Raw genomic sequence first — 18,980 nt, 5'->3', positions numbered from 1 at the left:
GTACTTCAAGCTTCTTCAATCCAGGTGAATTTTGTAGTAACCTTGCTATGCTAGGAATAACAGATCGAGCAAAATTTGTCTGAACAGTCAAAGATTGGACCTTGAGCTTCGGTAAACGAACACCACAGAGCATGGCGAGAGATAGAATCTAGCACAATGATGAAAAGGTCAAAATAATTAATGGAACATAAATAAATAAATAAAAACGAAACAAGTTAATATAGGGTGCAAACATATAATACCTGAAGAAGGTAACCCCCACAAAACGTAAGCCTTTCTACGTTTTGCAATTTTGCTAGCATCTTAAGCACAATGGTCTGAAGAACATCAGCATATTATTGAAAACCAGCCTTGAAAGGACGGTACCTGTTCAAGCCAATGCAAAGGATAGCATCGGCAAGAGAGGAGACATCCACTAAAGTACATGGTGCCACATTAGAGTTTTTCAAATTCAAATAATGGATGTGCGGTGCTACAATCTCCATCTGACCTGAACGCTGGGACTAGCCATATATTTCTAGTGCTCTCAGACTCGGTGATTTACTAAGATCAAGACGCTTAAGTAAACCACCACAGTAAAACAATTGCAAGGTTTCAAGATTTGGAGAGCCAGAGAGAATATTAGCAATAGATTCATCATAGAGACTACAACTACTCAATGTCAACCTCCTTAGGAAGTTCCAAGACATAGTGCATTCAGGAAGCATATCAAAATCCACCAATTTGAGTTGCCTTAAGGAGGAACTAAGGTAGAAGCTATCCGGGAAACCATAAGTCTCGTAACCAAAAAAAACGGCCGGTGAGAGACAGCTCCCCCCACATTGCGAGACATAGCGAACTCGACCCAGCTATTAAACTGGGGCTCAGTGACTTTATGGGTCACACGAAGTTTAAAACTCATGATTTTCAGTCTCCTGTAGGAAAGCAAGGTTTGGTCTATCCCCTTACCGGTCGTTCTAAGGTGGAGACAAGGTAATTCACACCATGCATGCCTCCACCGTCTGGACAAGACGGACGTTCTGATGGCGAGATCGATGGGAATAAAGGAGAGAATATGGTTGAGGATCTCATCTGGCATAGATTTTATGAAATCTGCTCCTTCGATAACTTGTTGGATTTTGCGGTGGGGTTTTAATATACGACGTTGTCGACGGCTACGTTTCCCTCGCCTTTTCGCCATGGTAACTATGATTAGGTTTTATTTTGTTTACACGAAATTTATAAAAGTATTTTGTATAGATGATATTGTTGGAATGAAAAACTTTGTAGAGATGGAGAAAGTGTTTAAGTGTTTGAAGATAAATAAATTTTGTGAAGAAGAAAGTTTTTATAACTCAGAAGATAGTTAGATGATTCTTACAAACTTGGATATTTCTTGATGATACAAAATGAAAGAAGAGTAGAGGTATTTATAGCCTCCAAAGTACAAAATATCTCAAATATTATCATTCTAATTCTAGATAATTCTACTTAAATATCTAGATAATTTTATCCTAATTATCTAGATAATTCTACCAAAATATCTAGATATTTATCTTATGGAGGTGGAAGACTTTTCTAGATTTTGGGTTGGGCTAAACATGATTAGTGACTTGTTAGCCTAATAATATGATCCAAATCAAGTTTACTTTTCAACAACCCCCTCTTAAACTTGATTTGGTTACTCCGAGTAAGCTCTTCATCTTGATAAAGTCTTCTCGCTTGAGTGGCTTGGTGAAGATATCAGCTACTTGATCATTTGTCTTCACATACTCCAACTGCACATCCATCTTGGTAACACATTCTCGAATGTAGTGATAACGAGTATCGATGTGCTTACTCCGGTCATGGAAGACTGGATTCTTCGCCAATGCTATTGCCGACTTGTTATCCACAAATATCTTTGTTGGCTCCTCTTGTGGTAGGCTCAACTCCTTTAGCAAGTTTCTTAACCAAATAGCATGGCAAACACATGAAGTAGCTGCCACATACTCCGCTTCACAAGTAGAAAGGGTGACTATTGGTTGCTTCTTTGACATCCATGTGAAAGCGGTTTCTCCAATGAAAAACACAAAGCCACTTGTGCTTTTCCGGTCATCTACGTCTCCACCCCAATCGCTATCGCTATATCCAACAAGCTTGTAATCGTGAGAAATAGAGTAATACAAGCCAAAGTTGATTGTAACTTTGATATAGCGTAGGATCCTCTTGGCTGCCTTGAAATGAGTTGTTGTTGGATGCTCCATGTATCGACTCACAACTCCAACTGCGTGTAGGATGTCGGGCCTTGTGCACGTTAGATATCGTAAGCTTCCAACCAAACTCTTAAAGAGTGTTGGATCCACACTCTCTCCTTCTTCTTCCTTTGATAACTTGACTCCACATTCCATTGGCGTGCAAACTGGATTTGAGTCATCCATCTTGAACTTCTTAAGCACCTCTTTAGCATAACCTTCTTGAGTAATGAAGATTCCATTTTCTTCTTGATTTACTTCAATGCCAAGGTAGTATGACATCAATCCAATGTCGGTCATCTCGAACTCCTTTGTCATCTCCATCTTGAAATCTTCAAACATAATCGGATTGTTGCCAGTGAATATCAAGTCATCAACATATAAGCATGCAATCAATAGATCCTTGTTTTGAGTTTTGATATAAAGTGCATCCTCATATGGACATTTGATGAAGCCTTTCTCCTTGAAGTACTTATCAATCCGAGTGTTCCATGCTCTTGGTGCTTGCTTTAATCCATAAAGCGCCTTCTTTAGCCTTAAGACTTTGTCTTCTTCTCCTTTGACTATGTATCCTTGTGGTTGCTCAATGTAGACTTCTTCCTCAAGGTCTCCATTTAAGAAGGCTGATTTTACATCCATTTGATGTATCCTCCAACTCTTTTGGGCGGCCAATGAAATGATTAATCTAACCGTTTCTAAGCGAGCAACTGGAGCAAATACCTCATCATAGTCGATCCCGGCTCTTTGACTATAGCCTTTTGCCACCAATCTTGCCTTGTACCTTTCAACTTCTCCTTTAAAGTTCTTCTTTGCCTTGTACACCCACTTCACACCAATTGCCTTGTGTCCATTTGGAAGTGAAGCTAACTCCCATGTATCATTCTTTTGAATCGACTTGATTTCATCATCCATTGCACTTCTCCATGACTTCTTTTCTTGAGCTTCTTCAAATTTCATAGGCTCGCAATCCGCAAATAGACAAAATAGAGTAAGATTGTCTTGATTTTCGGTTACCTCGTAGATGTCTTGTAGACTTCTAAAACGTGGAGTCCTTTCACTTGAGCTTTCATCTCCTTGAGAACTTGTTGTTGGTGAAGTTGGTGGTGTAGCTGGCTCTTCTCTCGGTTGCTCCACATTCTCTTCTTCAAAGGATGGAAAGAAGTTGAAGTCTTCATTATTTGATCTCCAATCCCATTCTCCTTCTTCGTCAAAGATGACATTCCGACTAATGATTGTCCTCTTTGTTTCAGGATTGTAGAGCTTGTAGCCTTTGGAGTTAGCGTCATACCCAATGAAGATGTACTTCTCACTTTTATCATCTAGTTTGCTCCGCTTCTCGTCTGGAACATGAGCATGAGCAATGGTTCCAAAGACTCTTAGGTGTGAGACTCCAGGCTTCCTTCCGCTCCAAGCTTCTTGTGGTGTCTTTTCTAAAACACTCTTTGTTGGAGAACGGTTTGATATATAAACCGCACAAGCAACTGCTTCTGCCCACAACTCCTTTGGGAGCTTCTTACTCTTGAGTATGCTTCTTGCCATCTCAAGTATTGTCCTATTCTTTCTTTCCGCTACTCCATTTTGTTGAGGGGTTCTTGGAACCGTCAACTGTCTTCGGATGCCATTATCTTCACAATACTTCAGAAACTCCTTGGACATGAATTCTCCTCCTTGATCCGATCTCATGGACTTGATCTTAAGACCACTTTCCTTCTCAACATGGGCTTTGAACTTTTTGAAATTTTCAAACACTTCTGATTTTTGTTTCAAAAAGTAAACCAATGTTTTTCTTGAAAAGTCATCAATAAAGAGAAGGAAGTATTTACTCTTACCAAGTGAAGTTGGTTTGATTGGGCCACATACATCTGTATGTATGAGTTCTAGTCGCTTTCTTGCTCTTGTCTCCGACTCCTTTGGAAAACTCATCTTGAATTGCTTTCCAAGTAAGCAACCTTCACACACTTGATTTGGATGATTGATGCAAGGTAATCCTTTCACCATTTCTTTCTTGTAAAGTAGCTCTAAGCCTCCAGAGTTGAGATGTCCGAATCGAAGATGCCAAAGCTAATATTCCTCCTTGTAGCACACCTTGAGACATCGTGCAATGTCATTTTGAATGTTTAGGACAAACATTCTATTGCTTGACATTGGCACCTTTGTGATGAGATTATTTGCATTATCTCTTAAAGAAAGACTATTATCTTTTAGTCGAATGTCATAACTTTTCTCTAAGAGTTATCCTAGGCTCAAGATGTTGGTCTTCATGCTTGGAATGTAGTAAACGTTGGAAATGAATTGATGATCTCCATTCTTCAAGCGGATGAGAATATTTCCTTTACCTTTCACCTCCATCTTCGATTCATCTCCCAAATCCACATTGGTTTTCACCGATTCATCAAGCTCCACGAACATGCTTTTATTTCCACACATGTGGTTGCTTGCACCACTATCAAGGTACCACTTGTGAACCTCATTTGGTTCATCCTTCTTGTAAGCCACCAACATCATATCTTCTTCCTTACGCCGTTCTTCAACATAGTTGGACTTCTCTTCAACTCTATTGTTGTTTGGAGTTTTGCATTCATAAGCATAATGTCCAAACTTTCCGCAACTATAGCATTTAATGCTTGATTTATCGGACCTTGATTTTGGGTTTCCTCTTCCACGACCTCTTGATGAATTCTCTCCTCTTTGGTTGAAGTTGTCTTCATATGGTCTCTAACCTCATCCATTTACACCACGACCTCGTCCTCGAAGATGACCACCACCACGTCTCGGATGATTTCGGCCAGCTTCTTCCTTTTGATCAATTCTCATCTTGAGAACTTGCTCCACAATATCTTCTTTCTTCTTCTTCTTTTCTTCATAAGCGTGTAGTGATCCAAGAAGTTGCTCCATCTTCATAGTCTCCAAGTCCTTTGTCTCTTCAATTACGGTGACGACATGCTCGAACTTTGAATCCAATGATCTAAGAACTTTCTCCATGATTCTTACCTCATCTAACTTCTCACCATTTCTTTTTAGGTTATTAGCAACTGTCAAGACTTGAGAAGTAATCTGAGATGAGTTCTCGTTCCTTCATTTGTAATGCTTCAAATTCTCCTCTTAGAGTTTGAAGTCGTACCTTCTTAACTTGTTCCGCTCCCTTGTAAGATCTCCGAAGCTTCTCCCATGCTTCTTTGGACGTCCTTGCTTCGGTAACCTTCTCAAATGTGTCTTCATCTAATCCTTGATAGATTAGACAGAGAGCCTTCTTGTCTCTCTTTCTTGAATCTCTCAAACCATCCTTTTGAGTTTGAGATAGACCACCATCATTCTCCGGTTCATTGAAGCCTTTCTCGACTATCTCCCACACATCATGTGCTCCTAGGATAGCCATCATCCTAAGACTCCAATTGTCATAGTTGCTCTTAGTGAGCAATGGAACTTGGAAGGGAATACCATTGTTTGCCATCTTCAAAAGGAGCTTGTAGCTCTGATACCACTTTGTTGGAATGAAAAACTTTGTAGAGATGGAGAAAGTGTTTAAGTGTTTGAAGAGAAAAAAATTTTGTGAAGAAGAAAGCTTTTATAACTTAGAAGAGGATTCTTATTACTTAGATGATTCTTACAAACTTGGATACTTCTTGATGATACAAAATGAAATGGGAGTGAATGTATTTATAGCCTCCAAAGTACAAAATATCTCAAATATTATAATTCTAATTCTAGATAATTCTACCAAAATATCTAGATTTTTATCTTATGGAGGTGGAAGACTTTTCCAGAATTTGGGTTGGGCTAAACATGATTAGTGACTTGTTAGCCCAATAATATGATCCAAATCAAGTTTACTTTTCAACAGATATTTTGTTAATGAATTAACAATATTACATTTAAATATTATTATTGAATTTTTTATTTAGTTTCCTTTTTAAAATTTTCCAAATAACATATATAATAAAAAAAATCATTTATAAAGTTTTAAACAAAAATATCCTTTATATACTAAAGCGCAAGTTGCTTCACCAATCAAATTCTGCCACGTAAGTAATGTTTTAAAAAATATAATAAATAAAACAAATTGAAAAAAAATATTCACGTCAATCCATTCTTTTTTTGCAGTTCCAAATTCTCCTATATTTTTTCAAATGATCTTATCACACGTTCAAAATTAACTTTCACAACTTTAAACAGTTTTTTACATATTTTTATCTAACTTACACACATGACGAATCAAACTAGAACGGATGACATTGGTAAAAATCGGAGCCAATAGGAAAATTAAAGAATTGTGACAGAAATAGTTTTAACAAAAAAGAACTTACTTTTTGTTTCTTAGATTTTTTAGTTTTTAGATTCCTAAAATTTCTCAAATCCCCACGATCACTTTCACGTAACTCCCATATCATGGCACAAAATCTAACAGCTTCATCTTTTTTATTATTGCTTTTCTCTTCCCCTTTTTTTTGTTGAACAATCTTTTCTCTTCCTTCTTCTCCATGTTTCATATTCTTCATCAAATTTTTCCCCAGATTTTCTTAGCATCAACAAAAATCAATAGAGGGTTGTGACTACTATATTCGTGTTCATTTTTTTTATTCTGCACAAATCTGTATCAGTTGATTCTTTTAGCGTGATTCAGATAGAATATGTCACTTAAATACACTGTTCTTTTAAAGTTTTTTTCAATTCTTTTTAAAAGGGCTTTACAAAGCTTATTGCTTCAAAAGAGAAAGACATGAAAATAAGAACACCATTTGCAAATGAGGAAATATTAGAAATTCAGTTATGTCCAACTTTTTTGTAGGCACTACGCAGCAAAAAGAAATTCCGTCCAATAGAGAAGGTAATAGATTCTGCAAACTTTACAGTTCTATCTTCTTTTTTTCATAATTATGACTCGGTTTGTTATTACAAACTAGCTTTAAGTTGCATTTCTCCCACAAGCATTGATCTCACTATATCTTATGTTTTAAGGAATTCTTTACCCGTAAGTAGTAGTAGTACGGGATGGAACACTAAGTACGCTAGATACATCTTAATTCTGATATAAAATTTAAGGAAATTTTTACCCGTATCGTAGTACGGGACAGAACACTAGTATGTATATATAATATGACTTCATTATAACGGAACACATAGATAGATCCTGCATTACCCAATCAAACCTTTGTTGTAATTCTACCCAATGGACAACTTGATAATTATTACACGGTCAACTATGTAAGACAAAGATTTCTAATACTGTAGTTCCTTATCCATAGTTGTTTATTGAATTATCCTTATTATAGATGGAATTATCTTTCTAAATAAAATAAAACAAACAATGAATTATTTTTATTGTAGATGGAATTATCTTTTTAAATAAAACAAAATAATGAACAGACGTTGAGTGTATATATAGAGACTTTTTTTAGAACATATATACAGAGACACTAGGTTAAGATCCGCACCTTGCGTGGGATGAACATTAGATATAAATTATTTTAGATACTATATGTTTTTTACATATTATGAAATAATAAATATATGTTGAATAACTAAAAATTCAGTAACTAAATCGGTGCGAACATATATATTTTATGAATCCAAACAATTTTTTTTTCTATTTGATACGATATATAATTAAATTTAAATAACGTATATAGTATATTTTTAATATTAATGTCTATTAAATGATGCTTTTTGCTCATATGTTTTTTTATCATTTGTATATTTTATAGCAAAAACTTTAAATTACCTATAACAAAAATTTCATTGTGGATTAAAAGTTTTAGTAATTTTTAATTTTTAAAAAAATTAAGTTGTCAATGTTTGTTCAAAGTTTTTATCAAAAGAAATTGTTCAAAGTAAATTTCGAATTAAAATATTTATGTATTTTATATGATATATAGTTTAATTTAAAACGATATATATATGTATCTTTTAATATTAATATTTAATTAAATTAAATTTTGCTTATATTATTTTATAATCATTTGTATCTTGTAACAGTTTTCGTAATTTATATTCGTTTTTAAAAATTCAAAATATAACATATAGAAAAATGTAAATTTTTATTATATGGTTAATGTGGTTTTTTAATTTATTTTTTAAACAAATATGATAGAAGATACATTAATTTTTATCAAATCTTTATTATTCAAAATCATTAATTGTCATATATCCTTTAGACAGATTAAAAAATTTCGTAACTTTTATTTAAGGAAATAATAAAAAACATTAATAATGAATTTATGGTTAGTTTAATATAAAGCTTATTATCTAATTAGATGGACCAACCTATTTCTCTTACGATTCTAAGAATCATCATAGTGATGACACGTGACTACAAAAAGAAGTTGTAATGTTTCTCAATTAATATATAGGGGATGTCATTAGCATCTAAACGTATAATTGGCGTGATTTTTTACGTTCTCATCAAAATAACAGTATCATAGTATTATGGTTACAATATTTACAGTAGCACTAGGTGATTTTTCCGTGCTCATGCACGGATACAACATTTACAAAATAATAAAATCATTGTAATTGGTTAACTTTTTATTTCTATTTATTGATAAGTTTAACTTATTTTGTAGTTTATATATTAGAAAGAAAAATATAATATTGTTTTAAATTACGTTATTTTGTTATCTTAATTAAATATTTGATATTGAGTATAATAATTTGGATCGGTTAGGTTATTTTTGGTATGTTGAGTTGTATATATTTTTCAATTGAATTTTAATTATACTAAATCAGATTCTATATAATTAATTTTATTTTTTCAAATTTCTAAATATGTATTTAATAATTTATATATTTTGTTTTGGCTTAAATTTATGAGAAAAATTTGAAGTGTTGAAATCTTTTAAAACCACGTCGATCATTATAGTTTTAGAACTTAATAGTAACCTAATTACTTTTATTAAATACCACATTCATAGGAAAACAATTTGCTAATGGAATTGGATTTGAGATAATTACTTGTTTATTTTTTCAAATATTGAAACATTCACGTAGTATTAGGCTTGAGAATCTATAATTATGAAAAGAAAAATTATATGAAATTGTGATAGATTTTTTTTAAAAACAAGAGATTGAATAACTATCCAAAAATAAATATTATTTTAGAAAATTTATAATCAAGAGAAAATAATTTTCTCTAGTGTATTAAAGTAAATACTGATTAGTAATTAAATTGACTTTTTCTTATGAAAACAATTATTATAATATAAATGAAAAATATTTAACTAACGTTACTAACAATCGTAGAAAAACGTTCTTAAACAAAAAGTATCCAGAAATTTTTATGAAAGTGAGATTTGTATAAAAGGAAACTCATTTTTTTTAAAAAATCACATGTTTTAAATATCAAAAATCACTATATTTTTGTTTTAAGATTATTTTTGATACTAAATTCCTATATGATATATGATTTTATAAAAAATATTAAGAAAAACGAAAATATAAATAGATAATATTAGTAATGGAAATTAGTAAAATATAGCTTATTAAATTGAGATTTATATAAAATGAAATTTCTTATTGTCAAATTTCATTTTTTAAATATAACAAATCGCTATGTATTTTTACTTTTAAGATATTTCCTTTTTGATACTATTTTTTTTTATACTAAATTTCTTTATGATATTGATATGATTATATATATATACATATATATTAAAAGCAAAGATAAAAATAGTTTATAGATATTTTCCCTTTTTATTTAAAAAACAAAATATTCATAAAAACTAAAATAGAAATTTGATAATGGCAATTAAAAAATAGTATTAATTCATTAAGGTTAACAATGCAATAAGCCATTGTGAGAATTAACGTGAGCGCGACACATAAGAAACTGACTTCTCAAATAATATTATAGCCATTTACCTTATGTAAAAATAAAAACCATTAATATGGCTCACATATGTCATATACAAGCCGTGGTCGTATATATAATTTCGTTTTCTTTTATCATTCCCTCTAAACTGAATAATTCTGAGCATAGAACCCCATCTTCTCACCTCCAAATATTTTTATATTTTGGTGAAACACAGTTTGGAATCATTCATAACTTGATAAATTATCACCCCATGGGATAATGATCAACAAGTTTTTGGTTTTTAAAATTTTTAGAAGCTTATTAACGGAGGCCTACTAAGCAGCTATGTTAGTATATTTGTTTTGAATTACATGTTCTTCAGTTGCTGATTTTTGAACCGTACCGATTTTAAATTCGAGTCTTGGATTGAAAAATTAAGTTAACCATAATTCTAAACCATATTTTTTTATCACATCCAAAATGAGAATGTGACACGGTCATTAATACAAGGTTTTTCATATCTTTCATTTTTGGACATGTTATATATAGTTCTACCAATTTTAAACTTACGAAAATATTCTCATTTTGAAAATTTTAAAAGTTGTTGTGAATAACATATAACTTGCTCTATATGAAAGTGCATTTATATAAAATATATGGGATTTCATGATGCACAAACAATTTCATATGGTTATGGAAATATGCAAAATATTAATTATAGTTTCTATATGTGAAATTATTAGTTGATTCCGAATTTAAATCCCTTATTTCGTGTAGTTCAATGAAAGAATATGTATAGAAACGAAATATTTAATAAATTAATAAAGAAATATTTTGTTTTTTTATTCTGGACCGAGTAACTTACTCAAAATTATCAAATATATATTCAAGTGAATCATATTTTAAATATTCTGCTACATTTGTACAAATAAAGTAAAGAAACACGCAATAACTACGATATATTACTCATTTATTATCTGCTATAGTTATACTATATAAACCATTGCTATATCGTATCCATGATAGTATTTCAAGTTACAAACCTAAATTTTATGTTACCTACAGAACCATTATTGTTCACAATGGCAGCTTTTGATAAGATTTCTGATTTAAAGCCTTTCAAATCCATGCGGAAGATCAATGTAAAGAGTATTCGTCTTCGAAAACAATATTCAATTTCTGGTGGAGAAAATATTGAAATGGTCTTGATGGATTCACAAGTAGGTTTCAAAATAGTTGTCTTTAAATCCATATGTTAAAACATATAATATTATACCTAACATGAGGTGAATTGTTTCTTTTGTTGATATCTTTAGCAACTCCATATCTGAACAATACTTGAATAACCTCATAAATGGATAGTTACAGGTTGAGAAAACTTTCGAAGACAAAAAGTAAAAATTCCCGTGTCTAGATTGCAGGCAAATCATATATCTAACCTGTATTATTTCCTTGATTTGTACTTCAATCTTTGGTTTCCTTCTTTTTTTTTCTTACTCAGAAACCATGTTTTTGGTGGTATTACTCCATTATCTTCTGTAATTTGTTTTGTCTATTACCGACAATATTTAAAAAACGGATCAGGGCCACTTAATTCTTTCAATTAGGACCAACAAATTTTTCTTTTATTAAGAACCCCAAACAATTTGTATTTACTAAGCCCATATAAATTGGACAAGTCTTGGTCTTTTATTATAAAATCAAACACATCATATTAGCTACGATATTAAACGGTAAATTTGCTGAATATTCATAAGAGACAAAAGAATGAAGAATATGTCCATGCTACATTAATACGGGAGGGATGGGACATTTACACATAAACGTGACCGAAATCTCCTTTTAGGCGCGTGCGCATGATGTTGACACTCCAAAACTAAATCTGTCATACTATACTACATACCATATATTATAATCGCACACATGATTTAATTAGTTATGAGAGTGGGTTTCATCAATTACGTTGTTGCGTTTCATCCATTACGTGACTATACTATACATGATTCCGACAAAGTATGGTAGTATAAGCAAAGTGGCATATAGAAAGAACACCAAATGTGGTGAATATGTGGGATATATAAAAACTTATACTACACATAATACAATCTTCTATTATCAACTGCACTAGTTAACCCGAGCAAAAGAGAAACACCTAACCCATGGAACACAATAAAGACCAAAAGATATTACAATCTCTCGTTATCAACTGCAATAGTCAACACAAGAAAAAGAAATGAAGAGGAGGGGGGGGGGGGAGATGTAGGGAATGAAAAGATAACGATTATGATGAGAAAAGAAAAAGGAAGAAGAGGGATGACATACTATACTATGACAATAACATAAAATAGTACTATGATATATTTTAAAGGTGTACATACTGATTTTTTGTGTGCAGAACCAAAAGAAAATATGAAAGATATAACACCAATATACACAACATATGCACCAAACCATGCCACTAGAAAGATCTGAAAAAATAATTTAAAAATATCAATCTTTTCCATATTCTGCATGCAAGAAACATGTAAATGTGAAGAGATGAAGTACTGTAAACTTTCGCCTTACTAGTATAACTTTTAATATTACCATGAATCTGCATTCTATTCTATTTGTTACAACACTATGGAATAGGACATACTAACAAAGAGCATTGTTCTTCTCCAGTGCAACCAAACATCTGATTCTGGGGTGGTGATGAGTGGCGACGGTGTTGGAGGACAAAACAATGGAACTGATGGAGTAGTGAATGAGAAGAATCAGAAGGCAGAGAAGGAGATACAATTTGCAAAAGAGATGGATGAAAAGTGTATCATACTATACTCTAATTTAAAAATAGTACTAGAGACTAACCCGGACACCCGCGCAGGTATTAGTTCTTAAATTTTTATACATTGATATTTATTTTTTATAATTAGTGTTATATATTTTAGATATGTCGTAATATAACTAATTGTATTCAAAAGACCTAGACTGGATCGAGTAATATAGTTATTTTTGGTACAAATATCTGAACCCGTCTCAGATATATTTGTTATTTAAATATTTTTAGGTTCCTATACATCAGTGCCGAACTCATCCAGATCCAGAAGAACTCAACTCAAAATCCACACATAAATTTATAATATTTAAGCGGAGCCCAACTTCAAAAACAAAACGATACCCGAAAAGAACAACCCATACCTAAATGGATAGCCAATGTTCATGCCTAACTCATTTTATAAAATAATAAAATGACTCTTTCTATGTGTTTGGCTAAATTATGTGAAATAGAAAGAGTTTTTTATTTAGTAAAATAATTATATGGAGTGAAAAATTAAGTGACAAGAAATGTAATATATTTTTATTATTTTGATTTAAATTATTATTTTATTCACAAAACATGTATTTTAATTATGTTTTTTGCTACGTATTTTTCACCGATTGAAACTACTAAACCGAACAATTAACCATATGCAAAACTCAGTTATTTTATATTTTTGACTTTATAATTGAGACAAAATTAATGTTGATTAATTAATAAACAAAAATTTGGACTATTAATTTTATGGAAATATAATTAATAATGTGATGTATTGTTAAGACAATATAGTTAATGAAATTGTTACACTGAGCGAAATATGAAAAGATAATTAATGTAATTATATTAATAAAATTACTAAAAAACAATATACTTTTTTATATTGCTATTTATGTTTCCAAACAATTCTCATTTATACTGCTATCCATGTTTCCAAACAGCACCAAAAGATAATTCAATTTTAACAATATAGATTATGATTATGGTAATGTAATTAATGATGTGATGTATTGTTAAGGTAATATAATTAATGAAATTGTTACACTGAGTGAAATATGGAAAGACAATTAATGTAATTATATTAATAAAATTACTAAAAAAAATATACTTTTTTATATTGTTATTTATGTTTCCAAACAATTCTCATTTATACTGCTATCCATGTTTCCAAACAATACCAAAAAGTACTTCAGTTTTAATAATATAGATGAAACAAATGACACCAGTTACTGTTCATCTTCCCCAATTCAATCTATCGCAGTATTCTTCGTGTTCTTAAAGATATTGATTTACATGTTAATCTCACTGTTAGTGAAATTGTTGCTTGACCCCCGAATTCTTTTCAATCACACTGGATGTACCGAGATTCAGCTCGTTTTTCGGAAGTCGCGCCGTCGTGAACTATGATCTCTATTGTAATAACCGAAGGTGATTCTCCAATTTCTTCGAACACTCCACAACTTTAACTCTCAGATGTACCTCTTCTTTGTTCTCTAATTGCTGCTCAAAATCTCTTCTATCAATTTCATGGAACAAGAGACAAATATATCCTATCTTTTTCACACGCAGTCAAGGACATTATAGTCCAAGTTTCCAATAACATATATTTATCGTAGCCTAAACGTTGTTATGTGCATATTTTTAATTGTTGATATATTATGGACATTGCCCCTAATTCCCCATATTAAAATCACAACCCAAGTATTTTTCTCCAGCCATTTTTATTTGTGTAATGTGATAATGGTTTCAGATGACAAAAAATTATGGTTTTCATGTTGGAGTACATAAAATATGCTAAAAATATGAAGTAAATTGTACTATTTCCATGAATTATTTTTAGTGGAGTGTTCTGTAGTTTTGCACAACCCAAGTTGTAGTGGAGTGTTATGTAATTTTGCAACCCTTTATGCTCAGTGACGCATATACTTTTGAAAACTAACCGATTACCTAATTACCACTATTTTTGTATGTTCACCTAAATTGCTCTTTAATATATAAAGACAAAACAAAAATCTGTAAATATGATTTTATTTCAGCAAAACAAAAAAATTAATGAACTAAGATTTCTTGTACCACAGTCAGGTGTTTTCTACAGTCTAAATTCAAATCCTACTAGATCTTCTCCCTCTAATTTTGTATTTTTCTGTTTAATTATGATTGCAGTTCATGACATAAAGATAAGTAGTAAGATAAAAGAATCATAATTTCTATTTATTTGCTTTCCAATGTTTTTCTTCCGTTTAGACTATTAGTATTATTTATTTTTTGCACATGCAATTATGAGTTATAATCAGAAAATTCCAACTATAAATAATGCGAACCCCTTCTTATAATTTTCAATATCATTTACTTTGAAAATATTGTTTTCTTACAAAAATTACCTCCAATCTAGTGAGAAGTAAGTATTCGTTTCTATGCACCAGTCGGCTTCATACTAAACCATGGAAATGAAGTAAGCATTATTTAGTTATTCTTAATAATACCCTTTTCATATTCATCTTCTTCGATTATTAAGAGTATACTCACTTTACTAGTGTTTGCTTTTTTATTTTCAGTTGATATTTTTTTTGTCAACTTAGACTCAAAACTAAAAGTGTCAAGAAATAACCCACACATGCTTCTCATTTCTTCATAGTTTTATTACAATGTGTACCAATGTTTTTGTTTTGTGTATGTTGATCGATTGATCATAGAACAGGGACCATCTTTGGGATCTCGATTTCTCTTATCATCAACAACTTAGCGACAATTATGCAACGTGCAGACGAAAAACTTATTCCTTCAACTGCTAAAGAACTAAGGGAAGCATTCCATGCGAATCTTTCTGATATTGGATTCCTCTCGTTTATTAGAAATATATTTCAAGGAGTCGCTTCGCCTTTAGCCGGTTTACTTGCCATCAGTTATTACCGTCATGCGGTTTTTGCATTCGGTAGTTTCTGTTGGGTCATATCAACAGTTGGAACTGGAGTCAGCCGCTACTTCATTCAGGTTTAGATTTTTCCCTATTACAGTCTAAACTTTTGCACCAAAGTTCAGATTAATTTAACAAAAAGTAACTGTTTTACTTTTAGTTAACTTTATATCGGGAAAAGATCAAGAAAATAATTTACAGTACAAAATCTATAAATAAATAATCTTGGGACTTTGGTATTTTATTAATTTTTAGAGTTATTATTTATAAGATTTTATTTTTTAGATTTTACTGTATATTCATTAATTAAATCTTAAGAAACTGAGTCTTTTATTATATTATTAGGTGTATATGAAATATGTTCAATTTAAATTTTGTTTTAAATATAATTTACTAAATGTTATCAAAATATATTAAAGTGTTAAAACAGAGAAGAATTTTATTGTGAATATAAAGATAAACAATACAATTTTTGTTTATACTTATTTAAATTATTAATTTATGATTTTTTGGGACCAAATATTTACATAAGATATTTTTTAAAAATATTATCTTATTATTTTATTGATTTGTGTCATATTTTGAATCGGTTCAACTAGGGATCGAAAAAATTTATTAATTTACCGTGTTTATTAATTTATCGAGTATTGATTTATAGACTTTCAACTGTATGTGGCCTTTAACTTTAATAGCATGTCATAAAAAAAAGGAAAAACAAATATCAAATACCAAAGTAAAGACAAAAGCATTTTGGACGTTTTTTGTCAAAAAAAAATTAAGACAAAAAATGTCTTTAACTAAAATAAATTATAGAGTAAAGCACATAACTTTAAATGAAACATAAAACGAAAAAATTAACATTTACGGAAAAGTTTTTCTATCAAGTGAATATATTGTGTCAACATTTTTATCTTTCAGCAACTAAGTACGACTTGTTGGCTATCTAATTAGAACTTTATTTTGTTTGTCATACTAGTTCTTAAATATATTATGGAAATTTTAAACAACATTTCCGATACAAAAATATTAGAATAGTTAAATGGTTATATACTGATTATTGGATTAGGTTACCTTGGTGCTGCAGTGAATGGGGTTGAACATGCAATTGTTTATCCGGTGCTTCAGTCGATTATTGCGGATAGCTTTAAAGATAGTTCAAGAGGTTTTGGTTTTGGTTTATGGAATCTTATTGGTACGGTTGGAGGCATAGGTGGAACCGTCATGCCAACGATCATGGCTGGTCATGTTATCTCTGGAATCTCTGGCTGGCGCTGCGCCTATCTACTGAGTGCAACATTAAGTACCATGATTGGGTTGCTTGTTTTCTTCTTTGTCACTGACCCAAGAGAGAAGAAAACTTGCAGCTCCATAAATCCTTATCATCAACGGTATCTTAAATCTTAAACCTTTACATTTTTATTGTAACACTAACATGAGGAAAAAAATATTTCTTTGTTTTTATATTAAAGACTCTGGTCGTGAGGTAGAGGCATTGTCGAAAGGGATCATGTGGATGATGGCTGCCCCGTTTGGACTGTGTTGTCTTTGTTACACACCTTTAGATATGGAATGACAATTATTATATGTTTTGTCGCAATTGTATCATCAGTATTAATAAAAGAGTTGTTGATTTCACATGGCGTGATGATAGCATTTTATTATGGAAATCTATTCATATAAAATATATGACTTCTTATCTATTGTCTTTTTTTTAGCAAACCAAGACTTCTTATCTATTGTCTTAGTGTGAAAAGAATAGGGTGAATTTACACGATCTTCAATATAAAGTTAAAAACTAAATATATAGCTACGTAAAATAATAGAAAAGCTACTAATTTAATATTAGAAAATTAGACTTTGACCCACGCTATTTTTTACTTTTTATGTTTCATAATTATGGTTTTCATATGTTTTAATTATTTGTAAACTGTATTTGTTAATGACATGTGTTATTGATATTCAAACAACTAAAATGTAATGTTAAATAAATCATTTGTTATTTGGTATTTGTTACAAAACTTACCATTTTAAATATAATTATGTATAAAACATACAATTTGGATGGTTTATGTATATTAATACATATATGCTGATAAAAAACACATTTTCATAGTTTGGATTTGATAAGTTTTTCATTTATATAGATCGTAATTTATTTTATATCCAGTTAGTTATAACACTTATAATATTTGGTTAATTAAAATCAGAAATCATAGAGATAATTATTGGGCTATATTTAAAACATATTGTATATATAATGGAGCTAAAACTAAAAGAGCCAATTTATTTAAATTATATTGGTCCAGAATTAATTAGTCTTTTAGTTTAATTAAAATAGACTTTTATGAAATTAAATTAAAATACAAAATAACAAAATAAAAAAGATGCACTCAAATAATTTCGATAATATTGGGCTTCCATTCAACATTAAACCAAATTAAAAAAGCAATAAATAATCTCAACTACCATATTTTTGGCGTAAAGTCAACTAATTTATTTTCCTAATATATTGGGATGGGCAAAAAAAAATTGAATCTGAAGAACCGAACCGAATTTGATCGAAAAAACAACCAAACCCAAAGCGAAAGTGGTTCAAGATCTGAATGGGTTCAAAATTTTGGTATCTAAAAAATTGGACTCGGTCCAACCTGAACCAGAATATTTTGCATATCGGAATAAATCCGAGTCAGAATTACAAACTTAAATATATTAATTATTTTCAGATTTAATATCCAAAAAATATCCAAAATACATAAGGTAGTTCAAAATTGTCCAAAATAATTGAAAATATATACAAATAGTCAAAATTTAGTATCTAAAATAAGCTAAACAATACTCAAAACACTAAAAGTAGTAAGAATATGTGTTGACTCTCCGTCCAAATATTTAAGCAAAACTAATTTTATGTTAAGTTTAGGTATTTTAGCATACATTATTCAAATTTATATGTTATATATTATTATTTTTTAGATTTTGAGAAACTTAAAGTACATATGAATTTTAAATTTTAAAAATAATTTAAACAAATTATCCGAACCCGAATCAAACGCGCAAAGATCCAAACCAAAATGAACCAAAATTTATAGATACCCGAATGGGTTTAAATCTTTAAACCCAAAATCCGAATAGATCCAAACCGAACCCTCTGAACGTCCACCCCTACTAATATATGTGTCTTAGAGAAACTAGCTTTTAGAATAATTACCTATTTCTAAGCTAAAGCCAAAATCCAAGTTTTTCTAGTTTTATGGTATAACGATGATTTTAAAA

At 30.6% G+C, this 18,980-nt stretch overlaps 1 protein-coding gene and 1 pseudogene across 1 annotated transcript; one reads left to right on the top strand and one right to left on the bottom strand.

Annotated features, from left to right (window-relative positions):
• Positions 1-4,934: 4,934 nt before the first annotated feature.
• On the bottom strand, positions 4,935-5,664 carry LOC125590366. Its single transcript, XM_048763919.1, has 2 exons — positions 5,335-5,664; positions 4,935-5,267 (listed from the first exon to the last, which is right to left on the bottom strand). The coding sequence occupies exons 1-2, from the start codon at positions 5,662-5,664 to the stop codon at positions 4,935-4,937; spliced, it is 663 nt and encodes a 220-aa protein (XP_048619876.1).
• Positions 5,665-15,478: 9,814 nt separating this feature from the next.
• Positions 15,479-17,750, top strand: LOC106384605 (annotated as a pseudogene).
• The last annotated feature ends 1,230 nt before the right edge of the window (positions 17,751-18,980 follow it).

The sequence above is a fragment of the Brassica napus genome, chromosome C7 (genome assembly GCF_020379485.1).
Source record: "Brassica napus cultivar Da-Ae chromosome C7, Da-Ae, whole genome shotgun sequence".
Taxonomy (NCBI): domain Eukaryota; kingdom Viridiplantae; phylum Streptophyta; class Magnoliopsida; order Brassicales; family Brassicaceae; genus Brassica; species Brassica napus.
Note: the sequence above shows the minus strand (reverse complement) of the source record. Positions and strands in the feature narration are given on the sequence as shown.

Excerpts from the sequence above, each read along its gene's own strand:
- LOC125590366 (XM_048763919.1), bottom strand. The coding sequence starts at position 5,664 with ATGGCAAACAATGGTATTCCCTTCCAAGTTCCATTGCTCACTAAGAGC. Across the intron at positions 5,268-5,334 it reads GAGCGGAACAAGTTAAGAAG|ATTACTTCTCAAGTCTTGAC; the intron begins GTACGACTTCAA and ends AACTCATCTCAG.